This window comes from Gymnoscopelus braueri, assembly GCF_963280865.1.
Source record: "Gymnoscopelus braueri genome assembly, chromosome: 7".
Lineage (NCBI taxonomy): Eukaryota > Metazoa > Chordata > Actinopteri > Myctophiformes > Myctophidae > Gymnoscopelus > Gymnoscopelus braueri.
Genome location: NC_137608.1, coordinates 40573907 through 40595228, shown reverse-complemented (window position 1 = coordinate 40595228; position 21322 = coordinate 40573907). Strand labels below are relative to the sequence as shown.

At 41.2% G+C, this 21322-nt stretch overlaps 1 protein-coding gene across 1 annotated transcript in view; it reads right to left on the bottom strand.

Moving 5' to 3' along the window:
- adgrd1 (adhesion G protein-coupled receptor D1) overlaps positions 1-21322 on the bottom strand; it is a 43948-nt gene continuing 22626 nt past the window's right edge. The window contains exons 14-25 of the mRNA XM_080432551.1: positions 15663-15736; positions 14941-15064; positions 11168-11271; positions 9678-9789; positions 8703-8856; positions 6563-6629; positions 5121-5187; positions 3466-3557; positions 3238-3364; positions 3078-3119; positions 2870-2962; positions 1-2089 (exon numbers count right to left, since the gene is read on the bottom strand). Of these exons, the coding sequence (XP_080288677.1) occupies positions 1997-2089; positions 2870-2962; positions 3078-3119; positions 3238-3364; positions 3466-3557; positions 5121-5187; positions 6563-6629; positions 8703-8856; positions 9678-9789; positions 11168-11271; positions 14941-15064; positions 15663-15736 (1149 nt within the window). The 3' untranslated portion in view covers positions 1-1996. The remainder of the gene's footprint in view (positions 2090-2869; positions 2963-3077; positions 3120-3237; positions 3365-3465; positions 3558-5120; positions 5188-6562; positions 6630-8702; positions 8857-9677; positions 9790-11167; positions 11272-14940; positions 15065-15662; positions 15737-21322) is intronic.

The window sequence follows — 21322 nt, the reverse complement described above, 5'->3', positions numbered from 1 at the left end:
TTTGTCATATAAGTTTTAATAAACATATTATAGAAGTCAGAGGACAGTCTTGAACACAGTACCTTAGAAAAAAAAATCAATATACAATACATTACGGTATGACTTTTGAAACAGGCAGGCCTAACCTACTTTAGAATAATTAACTAACGTGACATAGAATGTAATTGTAATTGAGTGAGTGATTTACAGTAAATCCTGTTTTAAGAAACTATATATATGTTTTTACAGTGTAAGATCAATCAAGAACTTTAAAACATGTTTTAAAGTGGCTCAGGAGGTAGAGCGACCACTTGGGAATCAAAAGGTTCCTGGTTCAATCCCCAGCTCCTCCTGGCTTAGTGTCTAAGTATCCTTGAGCAAGAAACTTGCATGGTTGCCTCCGCCATCGGTGTGTGGATGGTGAATGTAATGCACATTGTAAAGAACTGGATAAAGGCACTTTATAAATGCACCATTTACCATTTATCTCCCTTCCAATCTCACAGCTTTATCAAGATAATAAAAAAGCATCTGATTTGACTCACATTAAAGCCATCACTTGTAAAGCACATATTTTACGGATAAAGATTGAGAACCTTAGCAACAGAAACAGCTGAACAACACACACACACGCACGCGCGCGCACACACGCACGCACGCACGCACACACACACACACACACACACACACACACACACACACACACACACACACACACACACACACACACACACACACACACACACACACAGGAATTCACAGAATTGTGTCCAAAACACAAAGTATTCACTAGTCGTTAAAAAGCACAAAATAATGCAGCTATCTAGGACGTGAGGTACTACATAATACCATAGTCTTTTGTTTCATGATGACATTAAACACAATTATAGAGAAACAGTATTGAGCAAAATGAGAAGATAAGTGATTCTTGAGCTGTGCTTTGCAAAATTGGAAAATTGGAACATTAATGCAGCTCTATCTGAATCACAATAAATAAATACTTCAGAATCAGAATGTGGTGTCTGATTTACTTCAATATCTTCTACTGACAAAAGATATGTTACATAATTATTTTGTTATTGACTGGCTAATCTTTTGTGAATTAACAACATTTTGGTGTGGCTCATCCCACCACATGAGTACAGGAACACAGACAGAGTAGGCGATATGTGGATTCCGTATCAAATACTGTTAAGAGCTAATCAAGACATTCTAATGGACCTCTTAAAAAAATGATATAATACTAACAATATATGTTGTAAAACATAAAATTGCTAACTTTAACCTTCATATACCCGGACCTAGGTCACAAATTTGAACACCACTATAACCCTGTCAAAATCATAATATTGTAATTACCGTAGGCCTTCAGATTATCCACTATCACATACAGTATACACGTAAAGCATGTAAAGGCAGGTGGAGTTACGTGGTAGTACTTAAAAGGTTAAAAAAGGAAAAATATGCACCAAAAATATTTTTCCTTTTTTAAACTGTTGCTTATCTTGTCCTGCACCAGCGACAACTGGATATGCTTCATTCATATATGTTAACATTCTCCTTTGTACTTAAAAAGGGACATTTATATTATTATTTTTTTAAACTAGGCTAAATAGACTAGCCAACAATTCAGACTAGACACTTCTGTACATTGGGCTTTTTGGATAATAGACAGAGGAGAAAAAGGCACTTTCAAATCAAGCCACTTCATGGTTCATTCATTAATTTATGTCAGATCACAGAACATAGTGAAAGCTTGTAAAGCTCACTGTCAGTTTACTGACCTAGTGTTTCTTCAGAAGCCCCTGTTCCATAAGATATCTAAAAATGCAGTTATTAGGCACAGTCCTTTGAGTCTGTTTGTCTTTGAAGATAGTCAATAGTCCGCAAGAGTGTTCTGTTCATTACATAAAATAATGGAAAACAATACTCTGGCCAGTGTTTGGGAATCTACACTTGCATGAACTTCATGTCAATCACTCTCCTGCTTCTGCCTTTGACAGTGATCTGTGTTTCTTTATACGGCGGAGAGGTCGATACGATTGGCTGAGTTGGTGCTTTTGTCCCAAGTGTTCATCTTGGTGGGAGACACATCCTTGTTTCCATTCATCTAAAAAATGGTGAGAAGAGAGTCAGGCTGAGACATATAGTTGTTTCTTACATTACATTACAGTCATTTAGCAGACGCTTTTATCCAAAGCGACTTACAATAAGTGCATTCAACATAGGTAGGCAAGAAAACTACTAATAACCAGAAGTCTTAAGTGCATTCTCTTCTAAAACAAGCAACTAAGAGCATACCTAGCGCTAAAGTAAAAGTGCAATATATCAGCTATACCTACTTTCTTAAACAGATGAGACAAATAGGAAAATCAAATGAGCAAGAGCTAAAACAAAAAAGTGTATCAAATAAACAAGTTCCAATAAGACAAGAGCTCATACAAATAATTGACAACAAGTAGGCAAGGCTAAGAGGAAGGGTCAGGGTAGTGTTTCCTGAAGAGGTGGGTTTTCAGCCTGTGGCGAAAGATGGGCAGTGACTCTGCTGTCCTGACATCAGTGGGGAGTTCATTCTACCACTGTGGGGCCAGAATTCTTTGGAATTCTTGAATGGGGATTTAGGAATTTACACTTCTTAAATCATTCATTCAAGTCATTGAAATAGTCAATTCAAGAGTTCAACTTCACTTTAACAGAAACCAGAGAAGTAAGACCATAGCATACAGTATGACTGAATGAAAGGGAGACGCGCTGAAGCGCACAAGACCCTATCAATCCTGAAAGGGAGATTGATTTAGTGTGTCAGGGACGCTCGCATCAATGACGCTTTCAGTGTCAGGGCCTTTAGGGTGTATATAGGTATATTCCTTTCATATGAGTGAGCACTCACAATATCAGAGTTGAAGGGCTTCACATTTATGTTTCGGATGGAGCTGCTGGTCAGAGACCACACCTTGGTTTTGTGTTTGAAAGCAGCTCTGACCTGCAGAAACAGGTAAGAAACAATGATGCCAAACAATTGTTAACCTCTGGATTCAGAATGGACACGGACTGTAATCATGAAGACAAACAAGACATAGTACCATGATGGCATTTACCTCAGAGTTGAGAAGACAGTGAAACAAAAAGACAAAGAATCCCTACATGAAAAAACAGAAAAGTGATTGTTAAAAGAAAACAAATGAAATGGTAAAACAAAACAAAAACTCTAAAATAAACACATAAATACAATGACAAATTTTCTCCTTCAGAACGTACTTGTAATGAGTTGAACACAGCAAAAAAGTAAAGGAATGGCAAAGACTGCGTGTTGACAGCAAGGACTCCAAAAATCCACGAAATGCCAAGGATCGGCAGTAACACGGCCACTGCCTTTGCAGTCAGCCTAGAGACGGACAAAGGAACAAATGTGTTTGCTGTAAGAGCTTGAGAGCTGTGAAACTTTCAGGCTTTAGTAATGTAGCCATGACAATGTGAATTGCTCACTTGATTGCATTGCCGTCTCCGTGAACCTTGTAATTCTCAGCGCTGATCCGAGATATGATCCTTGTCACTGATACAAGGATGCCGATGTTCACCTGAAAGTCACAAAGACAGTGATGCATTGGGTTAAATTAAATTAACTAATTTTATTTATTTAATATTTACCAATTTCCAAATTTCCAATTGATTATTTGTGCCAATTAACTCACAGTCCCCACACATTTCTGTGTTGCCACTGCTTTTGTACCTGCCAGTGAAGAGCCCCCACCAGGAGGACATAGTGCCAGGAGGACAAAGATCACCCCATCCCCGTCACCCCCCTCCCCTGTCTTAATTCCGATAGATTAGAGATTAGTACTATCAAGACATTGACCTGAGGAAGGTCATTTTTCCCTTTCATTTCTTAGTCAAAGATACGAAAGTATTGGTAGATAGATGGTGCATTTATATAGCGCCTTCATTCAATCAAAGCGCTTTACAGTAATGTTGAATGGTGAATTCAACAGAGGAAATCATGCTAGGCACCAATCTGATCATGGGAAGCAGTTAGGGGTTAAGTGTCTTGCTCAAGGACACTTTGGCAACAACCCATGGGTAGCAGGCCAAGCAGCTGCTCTACCTCCTGAGCCACTGTAGTGTAATGAATCTCACACTTTCTCAAAACACTTCTCATGTTTACAGTCTAGAAGAGGGTGTTGTCTGTGTGTGTGTGTGTGTGTGTGTGTGTGTGTGTGTGTGTGTGTGTGTGTGTGTGTGTGTGTGTGTGTGTGTGTGTGTGTGTGTGTGTGTGTGTGTGTGTGTGTGTGTGTGTTTGTTTGTTAGTTTGTCTGTCTTTCCGGGGCTAATCTTGCAAACGGCTGTCAAATCAGAGCCAAATTTCTAGCAAGAAGTCATAGACTAGCCGCATGATGTCCGAGATCAACACTGTCTCACTCCCCAAAAGGCATATTGTGACTTAGTGACCAATGTCAATGTGTGCCTTGAAGGGGGGGCAAATAAGGAACATGTTGACTTTTAGGGCATCAGCGAATGCCGAAATCCAGTTCTCAGCGTTTTTGGCGATCCGACAACAAAACTGTTAAAACGACGGAGCTACGCCATCTCAAGTGGACTTGAGTCACGGGAGGCAACGCCGAGCGAGCTAAAGCGAGCGAGTCGCCGTGCAGACTGTTGCGAAGTCCGTTTGAGCTGACTCAGCCGTGTCCGAGTTTCGTCCCGAGAATTGTAAATAATATATTCCCCAAAAGTCATATTGTGACTTTTTTGCCCCCCCTTTAAGGCACATGTTGACGTTTGGTCAAAATTGTCCCAAAAAATCAAAATATTACTTTCTTTTGTGAGACAGCGTTGCCGAGATCCACTTGGGAGTCATACCGTCTTGTTTTTTGCGCAGGGCTTCGGACTGCTAAGCTACAGTTAAGTGTGACAGTTAAGTTAGGGTATTTATTTTTAATATTAATCTTTTTCATAAATTAATTCTATTGGTCATCATTTAACCACTTAATCTTTATTTGATTCTTTGTCGTATGACAGTGTCACCCCAAACTACCGGAAATAGCCGATCTACAAGCGCACAACGCGGCACGACTCACGATACGCCACGTTGTGAGCTTGTAGATCAGCTATTTTTGTAACTTGACAACTTAGATAATTCTTACCACAATGACAAACAGTGCTGGTGCCACGAATGCCCAGACGGCTCCATTCCTCAATGAAAGCCAGCAGCTGAATGAGTGGGGCACAAAGGAAGAAGGGAGTTGTTAGAAGCTCATGGGTTTATAGTAAACAAAAAACTATTAAATATAAATAAATTCCCATGTGAAACAAAAATGACATGTCCTAAGAGTGTAATGCTACAATGCTGTAATGTAAACAGGTCCCACATGTTTACATTACATGTCACGCATGGTTTCTGTAATTTTTCTTTTCACTGGTCATGTCTTTGTTATGCAATTCCCTGAGCTTTTATTCATTGAATTAGAATCCATATAATCGTCTGACAGGATAAAATCATTGCTGTCGGGTGGAAACCTTGTATGTCCAAAACGTATAGCTAATAACCAGTGTTTTAATCGATCCAATGTATTTTTTATAAAGCCCACACAAAGAATTAAAGGAGAATTTTGGACTAAAGTTTTATTACCTTTTCTATGATGTTATGATATCTTAGGATGAATGGTACAGTAGAACATTTTCATAACTCCACCCCTGGTCCGCTACAGCTTAAAATGTGTGCGGATAGGCCTTAGGTTAGATCACATATTTTAATAGCTTTTTTTTTTTTTTTTTTTGAGAGATCTGACGTTCATAGCGACAGAACACTGTTTTTTTCTTTTTTCTTTTTTTTTTTGGTTGCATAGTGTTCCATCACTATGAACATCAGATCTCTCACAAAAAAAAAAAAAAAAAAAGCTATTAAAATATGTGATCTAACCTAAGGCCTATCCGCGCACATTTTAAGCTGTAGCGGACCAGGGGTGGAGTTATCATAACATCATAGAAAAGGTAATAAAACTTTAGTCCAAAATTCTCCTTTAACCACCTTCACTAAAACAAAATCCCAAACAGCAAAAATAGCCGATCTACAAGCTCACAACGCGTTGTGAGCTTGAAGAGCTGCAATTTTTGCTACTTTTGTGTGACACTGTGGTATGACGAGTAAGTAAGTAAGTAAAGCCTTGCAGATTTCCTAAAGAAGCTCCTAAAGCTCCTTGATTTCTGAGGCCCATAAGGCAGGAACCTATCTCCTGTTTCCTTAGCGTGAGGCAACATGATGTACAAGTACACCCCCTGGACATGACGCTGGGTATGTCGCAGGGACTTACCCCAAATCCGACCCTTGATGCTGAGTGCCAAGCAGGGAGGCACTGGGTCCCATTATTAGAGTCTTTGGTATGACCCGGCCGGGGATCGAACCCCGACCTCCCAGTCTCAGGGCGGACACTCTAACCAAAAGGCCACTGAGCTGGTGTGGTATGACGAAGTAGGACATTAATGTATGAAAAAAAATAAAAAGTAAAAATATGGAGATACAAGGTTTCAGCGTCTGGCTGACCCTGCTGCTGGCCCAAGTGTCCCAGTTGTTGGTCCTGGTACTTACTTGTCAACCTCACCATAACTGTCCAGAGCGGATGTCATAGAGACCACACAGATCACTAGTGGAGAACCTGGTAGGAGAAACAAATGACAGAAAAATAAATGCCAAAGGAACTTATTATTGCCGTTAATAGAGCTTACCAAATCTATGATACCTTATCTATGTGAGTTTATTACACTGGTAAAATACTGGTAAAAGCTATCAATTTGTCAGATGTCTGCCAAAGTAGTTTAAATAAGTAGTTTAAACTAAAATTAAATTGTTGTGCAACAATGACAGACCCGACACATTTGGTACTACTGAAAATGAACAAAACCTGAAACGTGTGTACACGATTCGATCCAGGTCCCTGTTTTGATAGTGTCTCTGTTGCTGTAACACTCCTTGTTCATTTCCTTGAGCATGACTGGTTCATCATTAGCCTTTCATCTGAGTAATAACCTTTTGCTTTGCCAAGTCCAGAGATTTCCAGTTAATCCCTCTACATGATGATTAAAGTGTTACCTTGAGGGACAATATTGTCGAAACAGGGTCAGCTGGATTTATCAAGGATAATAACAAGAGCTGTTAATTACAAAATTAGTGTTTTTACCCTCCATGACAAAGCGCCACACTTCAAACCACTGGACAACTTTCCAGCAGTTCATTTGCAGTTGGCCACACAGAATGAGAAATTACTTTGGCAAAAAGAGAGGAAATAATAAAAAGGGGATCTTATTTCCACTAATCGCTTCAGCATGTGGACGGGACAGCAGCCCAACAAAGTATAGTTTATCTCTTTGTTTCTCTATCTGCCTATATGCTATGAACTCATATTTCCGTCATATTTTGTGCAGCCAGGCAGGTTAGAGCCGATTCTTATTTACAGTGAAAGCCTGGGATGAGGGAAAACATCTCTGAAGAAATTGGGAGTTGTTTTAAAATAAAATTATAAAACAAAACATTAATGAACAAAAAGACAGGCGTCTGGGAATGACGTCTCCACCACCATGGATTTGGTTTGATTCCTCGATGCTGCCTCCGGCTTGGCCGGGCACTCCAGCCGGCAGGGGATTATGTTCTTTGTTGCTGCACTAGAGACTCATACAGGTTAGTCGGGGTGCCTGTCCAGCATTTTAATCCCAGGTGGATTGCTGAGGACATAGATGGACATCATTCTGTGCTATTCAGAGAATATGCATCACAAACCTGGCTTGGCTGACGTCCAAAATACAGTGGGCTATGACATTACGGCTATGAATAGCAAATTGCTCACCAATTAAGTCATCATATTAGGTGAGTTCTCAGCTGGTGTTGTTCTTACAACACCAGCCAAGAGCTGCGCCAATCTACAAGATGAACCGTGATGTGCAAAGAATAAATGCATAATCATCAAACTAGTCAAAAAACACAAGGATAGATATCATTTAGCACATTAGTGAACCATGCTCTATTCTATGTGGTTGTTGTGCTAAACCAAGTGGATTATTATTAGTAATATTCAATGTGCTATTACAGAAAACCTACAACATCTTATATATGAATAAAATCTGGATGTTTATGTTTAACAGAGTTTTGCTGTACAACAACTCCCCTTCAGATAAAATTAATGTTTGCAGCTACAATATGTACAGACAAGATAGAACTAATGGTCATAGCGGGGGTGTGCAATTGTAAGCCAATGCAATATGTTAATTGCCTGGAATGCATTGAATTAACCCTTTCACTATGATTGGTACTACAGCACTATTCCTGTATCCGTGGTTTCACATTTGAATTCCTTAAACAAGCGAACAAGCACGCACATCCACTCTAAAGTGCCAGGTGCAGGGCAGAAGTCAAAATGTAAGAATAATAGAGTCCGCACACTGGATCATGCTCCAAAAGTCTTTAAATGTATTTTCTTCCACCATCGTACGTGACGTTTCGAGCCCAAGTGGCTCTTCCTCAGACATTTGAATTCCTCAAGCATTTTATACACTGTCCAGTGTCCAGTTACTAGGATTTGCCATAGTCTTGTTTTGCATCATACATTGCGTGGCTTTCCCTTCACTATTTACATTATGGACATTTTTGGCAACACTATCATCTTCCACTCTTTTTTGTGTAGTACGTTTATTCAACAAATACATTTCCCATTTCAGATTAAATTGACCACACCTACCCCAGCCAATGCCGTAGTAGTACAAGTGCTTGCTGCCCTCCGAGCCAAAGACTTTGACCACCATACTGTAGAGATGGAGGCCTTCCACCAGCATCCACGCAAAGGCGCTCAGGAAGAAGAAGTGAAGCAAGACCGCCATGACCTTACAGGGGAGCTGGGAGAGGAGAGAGACAAGACCAGGTGATGAAATAATCTGTACAGAGATCCTCCAAAAGGAAGGAAAAGAGCAGCACTTCAAGAAAAGAAAATGCTAGAATCACTTAATTTCTTTGTCCTTTAAATTTTATTAAATTATAATACAGCCACGAGAAGAAAAGATGCTGACACATTGCGTCTTCGCCACAGCATGCGGAGAGCAGATGCTCTGTGAAGTAAAGGCTCAATGCTGAAATGCATCAGAATGTTACATGTGGGCCTGAAAGCCCCTTGAGATTGAACAAAAGATGAAGGGCTATTCAAATAAACTTGACTTGTCATCATCAACATCATTATTGTTGGCATGAATCATCATATTGAATCATCAATTCTTTATTTTATAACAGGGTGACTGCACATATCAAGACCATTTTAATACCAATTAGAATGAAATATAAAACAAATTTCACCAGTGGAAATAGAATAGAAAATGATAACGAATGAAGCGCTGCGTTTGTTCATGCAGGGCACGGAAGTCTCATATGCTCAGCTGTAATCAGTTTGCTTTGCAATTGCGGCCACACGCTCCTGCTGGCAAAACTTAGTGAGTGTTCCTGACTGAAATACAAGTCTTTGACCAGGTGGATTTCAAACTAGGAATTCAGTGAAGAGAACTTAATGTTTAGACTTCTGAGACCGAATTTTATATTTGAACACTAACACTATGTATCTGCAGTTAAATCTTTTTAAGGCCGTGAAATAAGTGTAAGACAATGTAAGACATTGTAAGACATCCATTATCATCATCATCATCATCCACAGTGAATGAGGAGTGCCTACCGTGCCAGGGTCAAAGCGGGAGCTAATGAGCAGCAGGATCTCTGCTACCAGGATGGCAAAGGACAGGTTGGCATGGATGTGGTAGCGCTGGTTACGGATGGTGCTCACTGACCTGTGGAGAAATGTAGGGCAGTGGTTCTCAAACATTTTTATGTGAAGGACCCTCAAATTGATACATATTAGGTATGGAAAAGATTTATCTCCAGGGACCTCCATAATATCTGTGTTTAAAAAGTTTCAAGATTATGCAGATTAAGATTATTTTCAACCTATCTTCATATAATTGGTCCTCACTAATGCTCATGATCAAATGGTAAGAAAAAGATCTACTCGGTCTGTGTCTCATAGGAGGGCTGTGGACACCCGCCTACCAGTGACATCATCATTAGGCTTTATGAAATGAAACTGGCTCAGAGTCAGTGTCAAATCTATAAAAGTTAAAACATAAATATAAATGTACGGTATACTAGGTTCAGGTCCAGATCGTACCATTTTTTTGTGAAAGTATAGTTGCAAATAATACTTTGAGCTGAGTTGATTGATTGATTGATTGATTCTTTTTTTTTTCTTGGTAGGGGGTATTTACAGTGTACAGAACACGTGTAGAGGATGCATGTGCTCAACACTTGTTTCCCATGTGGTCCTTGATGGAATATTAATCTCAGTTTCATTTAACCCATTAAAACCAGGAAAGCATCTGTGTAACCACTTTAACCATATTTTATCATTAAAAAATAGCAGATATACAAGCTCATAGCGCATCACTTCATGCCACGCTATGAGCTTGTAGATTTGATATTCTTTTTTTATCTTGAACATTTTTGCAAATCTTTGAACATATATATATATATTTGAAAGCGAGTCCATCAATTCTTTTTACTTAAATCTTTGCTTCTGGGGGTCCCTGGAACAAAATGTTTTTCTGGCCAAGGACCCCTTAGCTGAAAGAGATAACAGGGACCCTCTACTACATATTGTGTAAAATTGTGATGCAGATTTAACTTTTTCATAGATTTCAAAGATAGCTTCATAGACATGCTTCATCCATCCGTGTTGGATTCATGTTAATGTGTATTTTCAGACATAACTTGACCTTTGGCTCTGTACTCGGCCTGCTCTTTTCCCCACTCTACACCAAACCTCTTTGCCGAAAATAGCCGATCTACAAGCTCGATTTGAGATTGTAGATCTGTTTTTTCTGCAAATAGTACCTCCAGAATAGAGATACTACGGTAGTTCTTACTACAGTATCACATAATGGTTTGGTGACCCCCCTTGTAGTATCCCCCTGTTAAAAACCCATGGATAAGATAAGATAAGATAAAGAAACTTTATTGTCCATTAAATTGACATGAAATGGAAATTTGTCTTTGGCACACCAGGTCTAAACGGTCTAAATGGTCTAAACTTTTCAACTGCTCTGAGGCAGGCTGAAATGTGTCATTAAAAAGCATATGGAAGAACTGTTCACTCATGAATGGGATACTTACGAAAGGATAGCAAAGGTAACCAGAGTAATGGTGAGGCAGAAGATGGAGATGGAACAGCCAACGTAACCTATAGTCGACAGCGCCACCCGGTGGCCATCAGTGAGCTGTGTGTGGATGAGAAACTCATTACTATGGAGATAGATATGATGAATTATCATGGATGTTTAACATGGCTGTTTAAAAAACGTGGTGCTGTCAAAGCAAAATGTTAAACTGTAACCACAAGAGAGAAAAAAAAATTGCAGCTGAAAATTGGGCTTGGTCAACAGTGCCCACTACAGGGTGTTATGACACAGAGCAGCCACCACATTCTTCACATCATGCCAGTGCTCGCGATGTCATTGTTTTATATGCCATGGCCAGCCTGAATAGGAGGAAGTGATTAAATTGAGGTCTGACCCTTTCTTCCATGTGGAAGCTGGTCCACACTGGTCTGTTTGATTCAGCCGCTACTAACGTAACGGTAGCCAAGAAGTGACTAAGTAGAGTTTGCACAGTTTATGCTGCTGACCATGAGAGTGACCCTCATTAGTGTGATCCCAGGAGGGCCACTGAACGGGACTGGGCACAATTTCACCACCGTGGTAGAGAGCTTTAACATGACACAATTATTTAGCTGTTAAAGTAATCAACAGCACAAGCCATCGGCACAAGCCATCAGCATGATGACTTGTGCTGATGTCAAATTGTACATTTCAGTGAAATTATTGAAGGGGTTATTTCTTATATTATGGAGTGTGTGGCATGATATAATTGAACTCTTATAGTATGTTGTACAATACATTAATAAAGGACAGTAAACAAAACAGTATCAGGTATACCTAAAGTAGGACTCAACCCCAACATGTGCAGCTGGATCCTGGACTTTTTTTTTTTTAATGCTATGTTTATAGAGCACTGTAGTCACATTACAACAAAAAAATAATTTAGAAATGGATCAGGGACTTTCTGTCGGAGCGATGCAATTAGGTGTGAATTCTCTGACTGGCCCCCTGACCCTCAACACAGGAGCCCCCAGGGCTTCGTTCTGAATGGCCATGCACAGCTCCAACGTAGTGGTCAAGTTCACTGATGACATGACAGTGCTAGGCGCCAGTGAGGCAGAGAATCTGACAAAATGGCGCCCAAAGAAAAACCTGTCTTTCAAAGTCAACAAAACCAAAAAGCTGATCATGGACTACAGGAAGCTGGACAGAGAGCACACCCTCATCTCACCTGGGATGTAGACACTGGCCATATGGGGAAGAAGACTGGAGAGGTTTGGCATGGAGCCAAAGGTCCCTGCTACAGAGGCACCATTGAGAGTATGACTGGTTGAATCACTGCCTGGTATGATAACTGTACTGGCCTCAAACGCAAAGCAATGCAGAGGGTCGTCGGACAGTCCAGCGCATCAGTGGATGTGGACTTCCCTCCATCCAAAACATATTGTGTGAGAAAAGCTCACAGGCTTATCAAAAGCTGTTCCGACCACGGAGTGTTTCAGATGATGCCACACGTAAAATGGCTTTGTAGTCACAGAGACACGTTTTTTAAAGAGCTACTTTGCCAATCAGGCTTATGAATGACCAGGCAAGGAAATATTTTCTTTTTCTTACAATTATTTCTTGTTATTGCTTATTATTGCTGCTACAATTTCGAGGAAAAATCCTGTCAAATGTCATTTCAAAAGGATTTAATAAATACAGATGTTTTTTGTTTAGTTTTTTTTCCCACAAAGATGGTTTCTTCTTGAAAGTATTCTTTGGATGGTTTGAATCCACCAACCTCTCCCCCCCCCCCAGGATATGTTTTGTTATGGTTTCATGATATGCACAGTGCACGTGGTGTTTCTCAAAGAGAGACAGCAGTAATTGTGTTTCTTTGTGTACGCATATATCCTTGGCGCACTGTGCAGTCAGTTGCATTGATGTTGTTTTTGAGCTCAGGCTATTTTGAGGGACTGGGGTTTGAATCTCCATTAACTCCCTTCACATGTGCCTTGTCATTAGGAGGGCCAGAGAAGTTGCAGCCTTCCAGAATAGGGACGCGTGGGATGTTCCCCTGCAGCTGAAGGATGAGGCAGCCCACTAATTAGAGACCGGTTCAGGAGAAAGTATAGCATCAAATAGGACGGCTGTTACTCAAATACAATGTTGGCCCATTTGATTTAGCTACAAAACAAGGGCTCCTCTTTTCTATTCTAAGGAAGCTATCAACACTGCTACTGACAACTTCCAAAGTGTACACACTGACGGTTGCCTTTTGAGAACACTGTACTGTGTATGGTTGACAGGCATTATGTTAATCCGTACAGAAGTCTCAGCTCTATGGCTATAATGTGAACTTTAAATCAGAGTAGCCTATGCAAAAAAAAGTGATGCACATTGCTATTTATATCTCACATTTACAGTTCTGGCATAAACAATGGGCCAAATACGCTTTTTAACTTTGGCCTCTTGAGAGACTGTGGTGCTTGAGGCATGGACCACTGGCCTTTGCAAGGGCTCTGAAAGAACCACACTTAATCATTGCTGTCCTCAGTCCTTCTATATAAAACCACCAGTAGAACCAACATTGCTACTGTGTAGGTCTGCTTATAATTGACCCGGGGAAGGAGAACAGTGAGAGTCAAACCCCAAGAGCAGTGGTGCCAGTAGACTCACTGAGTGGTGGGTGAATGTGTGGTAAACCACTGCCCTCTGTCCAATTACACTCCAATAGAGGCCGACCCATGCCAGATTTTTGGGTCCAATACCGAGTCCTAGAGACCAATTACCAACATTTTTGATTGATAAAAGTTTCTATTGGCAAATTCAATTTACAAGCAAATAAATAAATACAAATAAAAACAAAATCACAAAAAAATGGGACACATGTGCTACATAATTGCCGATACCAATGTCGTCCAAAAGTAAAAAAAATGATACATCGGTCTGGCTCTACATTCCAACACATTTTGTGATGTACTGAGACATGGACAATCACAATGAGAGGGAAGGCCACTATGGAATAAGGGTGCCGATATGAAAAGGGCAGTTTTGATGGACATTGCTCCCAACAGCAGGGGTCTGTGTACTTTAGGCAGCAAATTGAAACACATGGTCAAAAGATATTTTTTTCAAATGCGCCCTGGAAACTAGTCATTCATTTGTGGTATGAGCCGGTGGTTCTCAACTTCAGTCCTGAAGAGCCAGACTACACTTTTCACCTCTACCAAAACACCATTCAACCTGATGTCCCAGGATTGAAGGAGTCCCAGTGGAATTTAAGTTGAAATACAGTCTCTAAAGTTGCTCCGTGACCATGTATCACAGGAGACCAGGAGAAAAGCAGTGGTGGAAAGTAACTAGGTAAATTTACTTAAGTACTGTACTTATGTACAATTTTGAGGTATTTGTACTTTACTTGAGTATTTCCAATTTCCAATACTTTTACTTCTACTCCGCTACATCTCGGATCCAAATATTGTACTTTCACTCCACTAACTTTAGTTACTAGTTACATTGTAGCGATGCGACGCATTGTGAGCGTGTTGATGCTGCTATTTTCAAAAGATTATTTATTATTATAATCATTATTAAGTACATTTTGATAACAATACTTTTGTACTTTTACTCAAGTACATTTTGAATTCCGGACTTTTACTTGTAACAGCCTATTTCCATATTACAGTATTGATACTTTGGTAACACTTGCTATGCATACCATGTCTATAATGCCTTACAAACATACTCATAATACTTAAGTAAAACATTTGAGTACTTTTTCCACCACTGGAGAAAAGCTCATACCTTGATTGGCACCACTTGCATGAGGATGGCAAAGTTGGTGAGGTGGTTGCACAGGCACACGGAGTAGGTGAGGTTTCCACCTGATCGCACACATCCTTCGTTGGACCACACTCCTTCCTTTGAACTGACCGAAAAGATCCACAGAGAATTGTTGCACGCAGACTCAACAAAAAAAAAACCACATCAAGTGGGATTGGAAAAACACATGTTGTACATAGTTTCATCAACAAGCAAACACAGACACACAAACCATCAGCAAATATATCCAAGAAAAGAATTAACAGGGTTTTAATCAGGAACATTAGTGGTTGGGTATTATGCAGCATGCTGCATTATGGGAGGCTCACTCTAAATGTTTTTGCTGCATTTAATGCCTGACAGGAAAATCCAATAATTCACATTTCTTCTTGAACCTCTGGGAGAAGGGGGGTAAGGAAAGGAAGTGCTGGAGTCCAACTAAAACACACTCCCTTTTAAAGTGATTTATGGTTTCTAAATAGTGTTTTGGCTCCGCTTATCAGATGAGTGTTTTTAAAGGTTGCTTTAAAGAGCTGAAACAGCAATATATGCAGAACACAGCGCGTGATGATCTAAACATTTTAAGAACTAAGCATTAAATGCATGCAGGGTCTTTTGGAATCAAAACCGTATTTGTTGGAATGAAGAGCAGAAATAACATCCCTGAGACGTATGGCATCCATGCTTTGCGTATAGAGACTCACCTATAGTCCAGGAAGGCACAGTAAAGGAAGACTTTATTACTCTGGTTCAGGGTTTGTTCCTGCTGCTCTTTGCTCTGAAAAAGGGAATGGAAAAGAGACATGGATATAACTATCATTCACAGCCTGAGTCACAATGATGTGATACTGTATATTTTACAAAATAAATTGTCTTTGGATTGTAGTAGTTGATTGATGGTCACAGGATACAAGATTTTTCATTTCTTCCACAACATAGACCAACCTGCATGGAAAAAGTGCTTTCATCCAAAGGCGGGCATGGAACCATTCTAATGCAAATCTGTGGTTTTGTCTCAGCACCAAATCCCACCCCCAAAATCTGGTTGGCATAACTTCCATCCATATATTGCTCAGAGCACCGTTCAAACGTTGACATATTATAGCTAAAAATAGTACCTGCTTTTTTGTTGGACCTGGAGTGGAATAAACCAACCCAATAACTTATTTTTTCTAACGTGAAATAGAAAACGCTCTAATTGCCGTTTAGACGCCAGTAAACATCTAAAGAAGACTGAACTCGTCCGAGGTCACGCCAAAGTGAGGAAAAAGGAGGTGATTATTGCACCGAGCGAGACTCCCTACTGTCTTCAACTATTTCATTTGATTACAACTCACTTTTTCCATGTAATTCCTCTAAATGAGATTTGTAGTCCCCGGAGACGGTGATCTAATGGCCAAAATACTGGAACTGTGGTAATTGGGCCTTGGCCCTGGTTACAGGTTAAACCTCTACTGCTGCTCAATCTGTCGCCTGCTGAAAAACAACACTTCCAGGGTGTACACTGAACGATGACACACTGCTGCTTATTCCCTGAGCCTCGTCTCAGAGACTGTATAAGTGTACATTGCGATGAACTACATCTGCACTATTTCCTCCTGGAAAGAATGATGGCGAGAGAGTGAAGCTGACGGTCAGGCTGTCTGTTTCCTGGCCCATAGGCTCCATGTGATTCATATTACAAAGCATAGCTCTCAACCTACGTTGACTTCATTCAGTGTAACTGAATAGTCACTCTCATGGACTGCATGTGCACCGGCCCTCGACATGAAACGTTAAATGTTGTACGCAAGAGAGATTAAGCAGGACAAGGTATTCTATAGCAGCGAGAGTCCTGTGCATGCACCCCATCATCAGGGGCTGGCAGCTGGCCTGATGGAGGCACAAGTGACCATGAAGGTGAATTTACAGGAGTCCCTGCGGCCTTTATGACTCACTTTTCTTGTGGAGTGTAAATTAAAGCAGATGGGGGGTATACTGTAACTGGCATCCAATCACAACTGAGGGAGAGAGGGCACATTTGCGCGGTGTAACCCTTGCTTTACAGTGACAAATCTGTTCTCCACCGAAACCACAGAGACTTTGAGGCTGTTATTTTATTGAAGAAAGACTAATTGCACACATGGTGCTCATACAGGAGAGGCTAAATGTAAACCCTGCCTCATGGGATAACAATCCGTCTTTATGAAAGCTTGAGACGTACCAGACACAAACATATCTACTAACAGACCATCACATACTGTATGTGAGGAATACTGCTTGGACATCATTCGCCTGTAGCAACTCCCCTGTTTTCTTTTTTTTTAATTATGTCCAGTGAGTGTTTGTGAGGGGATATCTGAGGAGAGGGCCGTCGATCCGAGGGTCACTAGCGAGCGTTAAGAGATCTGGTTGGGCTGTGAACGCACGCCGATGTTCCCTGGTGCCCTGAGGCCTCTAACGTCTACCAGCCAAGAGTGCAGGCAAGCGAGCCAACTCTTTATTAACAACAGAAGGCCAGCAAAACACCGCCTTGGAAATCACTTCAAGCCCCATAAGAAGAAGAGACAGAGAGAGGAACAGAAGGGGGGAAATGAAGAGAGAGAGAGAGAGAGAGAGAGAGAGAGAGAGAGAGAGAGAGAGAGAGAGAGAGAGAGAGAGAGAGAGAGAGAGGGGGGTGAAACCAGGCAGAAAACCAGGCGCATGAGAAATAGGGAGTGAGGTGAGGTAAAGAGTGACAAGCTGAGAGTCATTGAGAGAGAGAGGGAGATAACTCTTAGATAGGAGGTGTTTTGAGTACTTCTCTGTCTCTCTAGTGGGGATATCAACATCCACTCCATCAATCCACATCTCTACAGCTCATTTTACTGGAATCAAATCAAATTCAAACCTTTTTTATACTGCATATGTGAAATGTTAAATACAATACAATGCGTGGGAAAAGTATCTATAATGATAAAATTATAAAAACAGACTGATACATAGGGAATACAATTGGGAGAGTGGGAATATAATGGAATAGAATGTGGGAATGTCGGGCATTTATCTGGCACTTTGAATGTTTTTTTTTACGTTTAATAAACATATAATACAAATAATTGTATAATATAACTTGAGTGCAACAGCACACATGCACATGCACACACACACACACACACACACACACACACACACACACACACACGCACGCTCGCACGTACGCACACACAATCACTGCATGCGCATCACATTATATAACAGCAACCGGGGGACATTCTGAGCTATGCTGCGCAGGTATGGTATGAACAGCATATGTTGACAATTGACATGTGGTCAGTGATTGATACCAGAAGGCCATAAACAGATGTTGTCGTCAAACGCATAAAGCTCTCAGCTGAAATGCTCTTGCTGTTGAGCGTCATGAACCTCATACTTAACCACTTAAACCCTATATCTAGTTGAGTCCCCTCGAGCTCTATACTAGGCCCCCTCCTATTTTCTTTTTTTTTAAAAGATATATTTTGGGCTTTTTATGCCTTTATTGATAGGACAGTAGGCTGACAGGAAATGTGGAGAGAGAGTGGGGAGTGACACTCAGCAAAGGCCGTCAGGATCGGGAGTCAAACCCACAACTCGCTGTCAGGCTACATTGAGCCTACTGTAAGTACCTGGACCGCTGGCGTAGCGGTCCAGGTAACCTATAGGCTCAATGTAGCCTGACAGCCGCCCCCTCCTATTTTTTGCTCCACACTAATATCATCCCGCTACCTCTCTGAACTCCTCCAACGCCACGCCCCCTCCCGCTCCCTCAGGTGGAGTGATGCCAACCTCCTGGACATCCCCAAGACAAAGGAGCTGGGGTGACAGGGCCTACTTAGTTGCCGCCCCCTCCCTATGGAACTCACGCCCAGCTCACATTAAAGCCACACTCAAAACCCCACCTTTTCAAATTATACGTATTATTAATTATTATAATTAACTTTGACAAAAATAGCAGATCTACAAGCACACAATCTATCACATTGCGATGTGTTGTGAGCTTGTAGATCTGCAATTTTCACCTAATGTTAGCCCCAGAATAGTGACGCAAGGATTCACGTGCGTTTAAAAATCGGTTGCCAATCTCAAACCTAAAGCTTCATTTATACTTTGTCAAGTTTCTTGCCAAATAATAACCGTTTTTCAGCAAGCAACACCTGCAGTATGAATAATACAATTATGCAACCCCTACCCTCTTAACTATTATTTTATGATAAAACAATAGCCTTTAAGATCCTGCCCTGCCAACAGGGGAAAGCACTGACTGCTCTGTGATTCTGTCTACTCCTCTAATTCAGGGCAAATGTTGTCCTGTCTTACTACTGCTTAATGACAATGTTGAGCCTGAAGGGAAAAAACACAAGGGATGAAAATACACACTCTGATGCATCACATCTGCATATAAGCCTTACGCGACATACCCAGCAATTTGTGTACACCCATGCATGGAGCTCTCTCCTCTTGTCTGTGGTATCTCTCAGACCTCCCATAACTGGCACAGCTGGAGGCCTAGCCCTCGCTGTGGTCGAGCGAGCTTCACCAAACACTGACAGCATACGCCTCTTCAAATCCCAACACAGAACACGCTGGGCTAAACTGGGCCTAATCAAATTTTAGATTTTGACAGCTGGTTCTCAACTGGTTTATACTTCATCGTAGGACTGTGTATAACTTTAGTATAGGGAGTGCATAAAACTGAGATAGGGAAGGCTGCAGACCTTGTTTCAACGGTCAATTTATCACAAATGAGTGCTGTGCAGTTACAGTCCAAACAGTGACACAGCAGCATGCAGGCAGGCATGCAAAAAGCACACACACACACACACACACACACACACACACACACACACACACACACACACACACACACACACACACACACACACACACACACACACACACACACACACACACACACACACACACACAGTATCTATATCTTCCGTAGAGCTCTGCTGTCACAGCGCAAACAGGTACACATAATCTTTGCTGCTACGCAAGCACAGGCACAGGCACAAGCACAAGCACACACACACACACACACACACACACACACACACACACACACACACACACACACACACACACACACACACACACACACACACACACACACACACACACACACACACACACACACACACGTGTGCAACGTTGCTTTAGAGGTGTGATATTTATCATACAAGATGAACTCAAGTGAATATTTGCTGATTCACCTGGAGACATTCAGTAGACAATTAGTCAGTCTAGTATAACATACAATGAAATGAAAATGCTTCAACTCAATTCCCTTTGCAGCTATAAATAAATGCTGTAAAGCCAACCGCTGACAGTTCTTCCAGCCCCACCACAGTGATGTACAATCTTGTGGCTGGCATTGCCTGCCTGTAGTAAGACATATTTCAGTAGCAATGACGTCTAATTAGGGTTTGTCGTTTGTCTAAATTTAAAAACTGCCAACGAAAATACACAATTCTCCAAGTGCAAAATAAGGAGGTATATCCTAGTGTCTTCTCAGCCCTCCCCTAATGTTCCCAGATCTTTGAGAACACGGAGTGCCAGAGTGTAATTTGGAATGCACTTTGTGGACAGATTACCATCTCTTGGCAAGACGTCTGCCAACAGAGGGTTGGCAGACTGAAACTCAACCTACGGTTGATCAGTCACAGCATCTTCCCTGTAGCGCAACACTTCAGTTAAACAGGGTGTAAGTGATGTTTTTGTTATTTGTTTGTTATTTTTGGTTAATGCGCTATATCACAATAGTAATCATTGCTGTAGTGTGTTTGTTCAGTAACAGGGGATAAACCATCTTTGGATGCCTCTTTAGTAAACAGAAAATTCATTTTCAGGTCAGGATAAAAATGTTATCCAATCAGGAGAAAGAACTGTACAAACATAATTTGTAGTTTTTTAATGTTGCAGTTCCAATATTGTCAGCTGACCTTTTGGTTTTGTTTCATCACTACCTTTATCTTGCATAACCAGTGTAGCCTGGAAACTAGACGAATCTGCCAGTGCAAAAAAAAAGAAGCCCTCGGCAGATTAGGTCTGGCCCTGCTCGGTTGTGATTGGATTTCGCTGCCCCCGAAGATTAGGGGGCACCAATCAGGGCCCAGCATGGGGCGGGTTTATCACCCCAGAGGCATTTTTTTAAACCGCCCCTTGGAAATGCAGGTTCCACACAGAGATTCCAGACTAATATCTATGAGCTGGTATTAGTCTGGCCATGCCAGGCTATAACCAGTGGCCTTGTGGTGTCCGCCCTGAGATTGGGAGGTCGGGATTCGATCCCCGGCCGGGTCATACCAAAGACTATTTAAAAAATGGGACCCAATGCCTCCTTGCTTGGCACTCAGCATCAAGG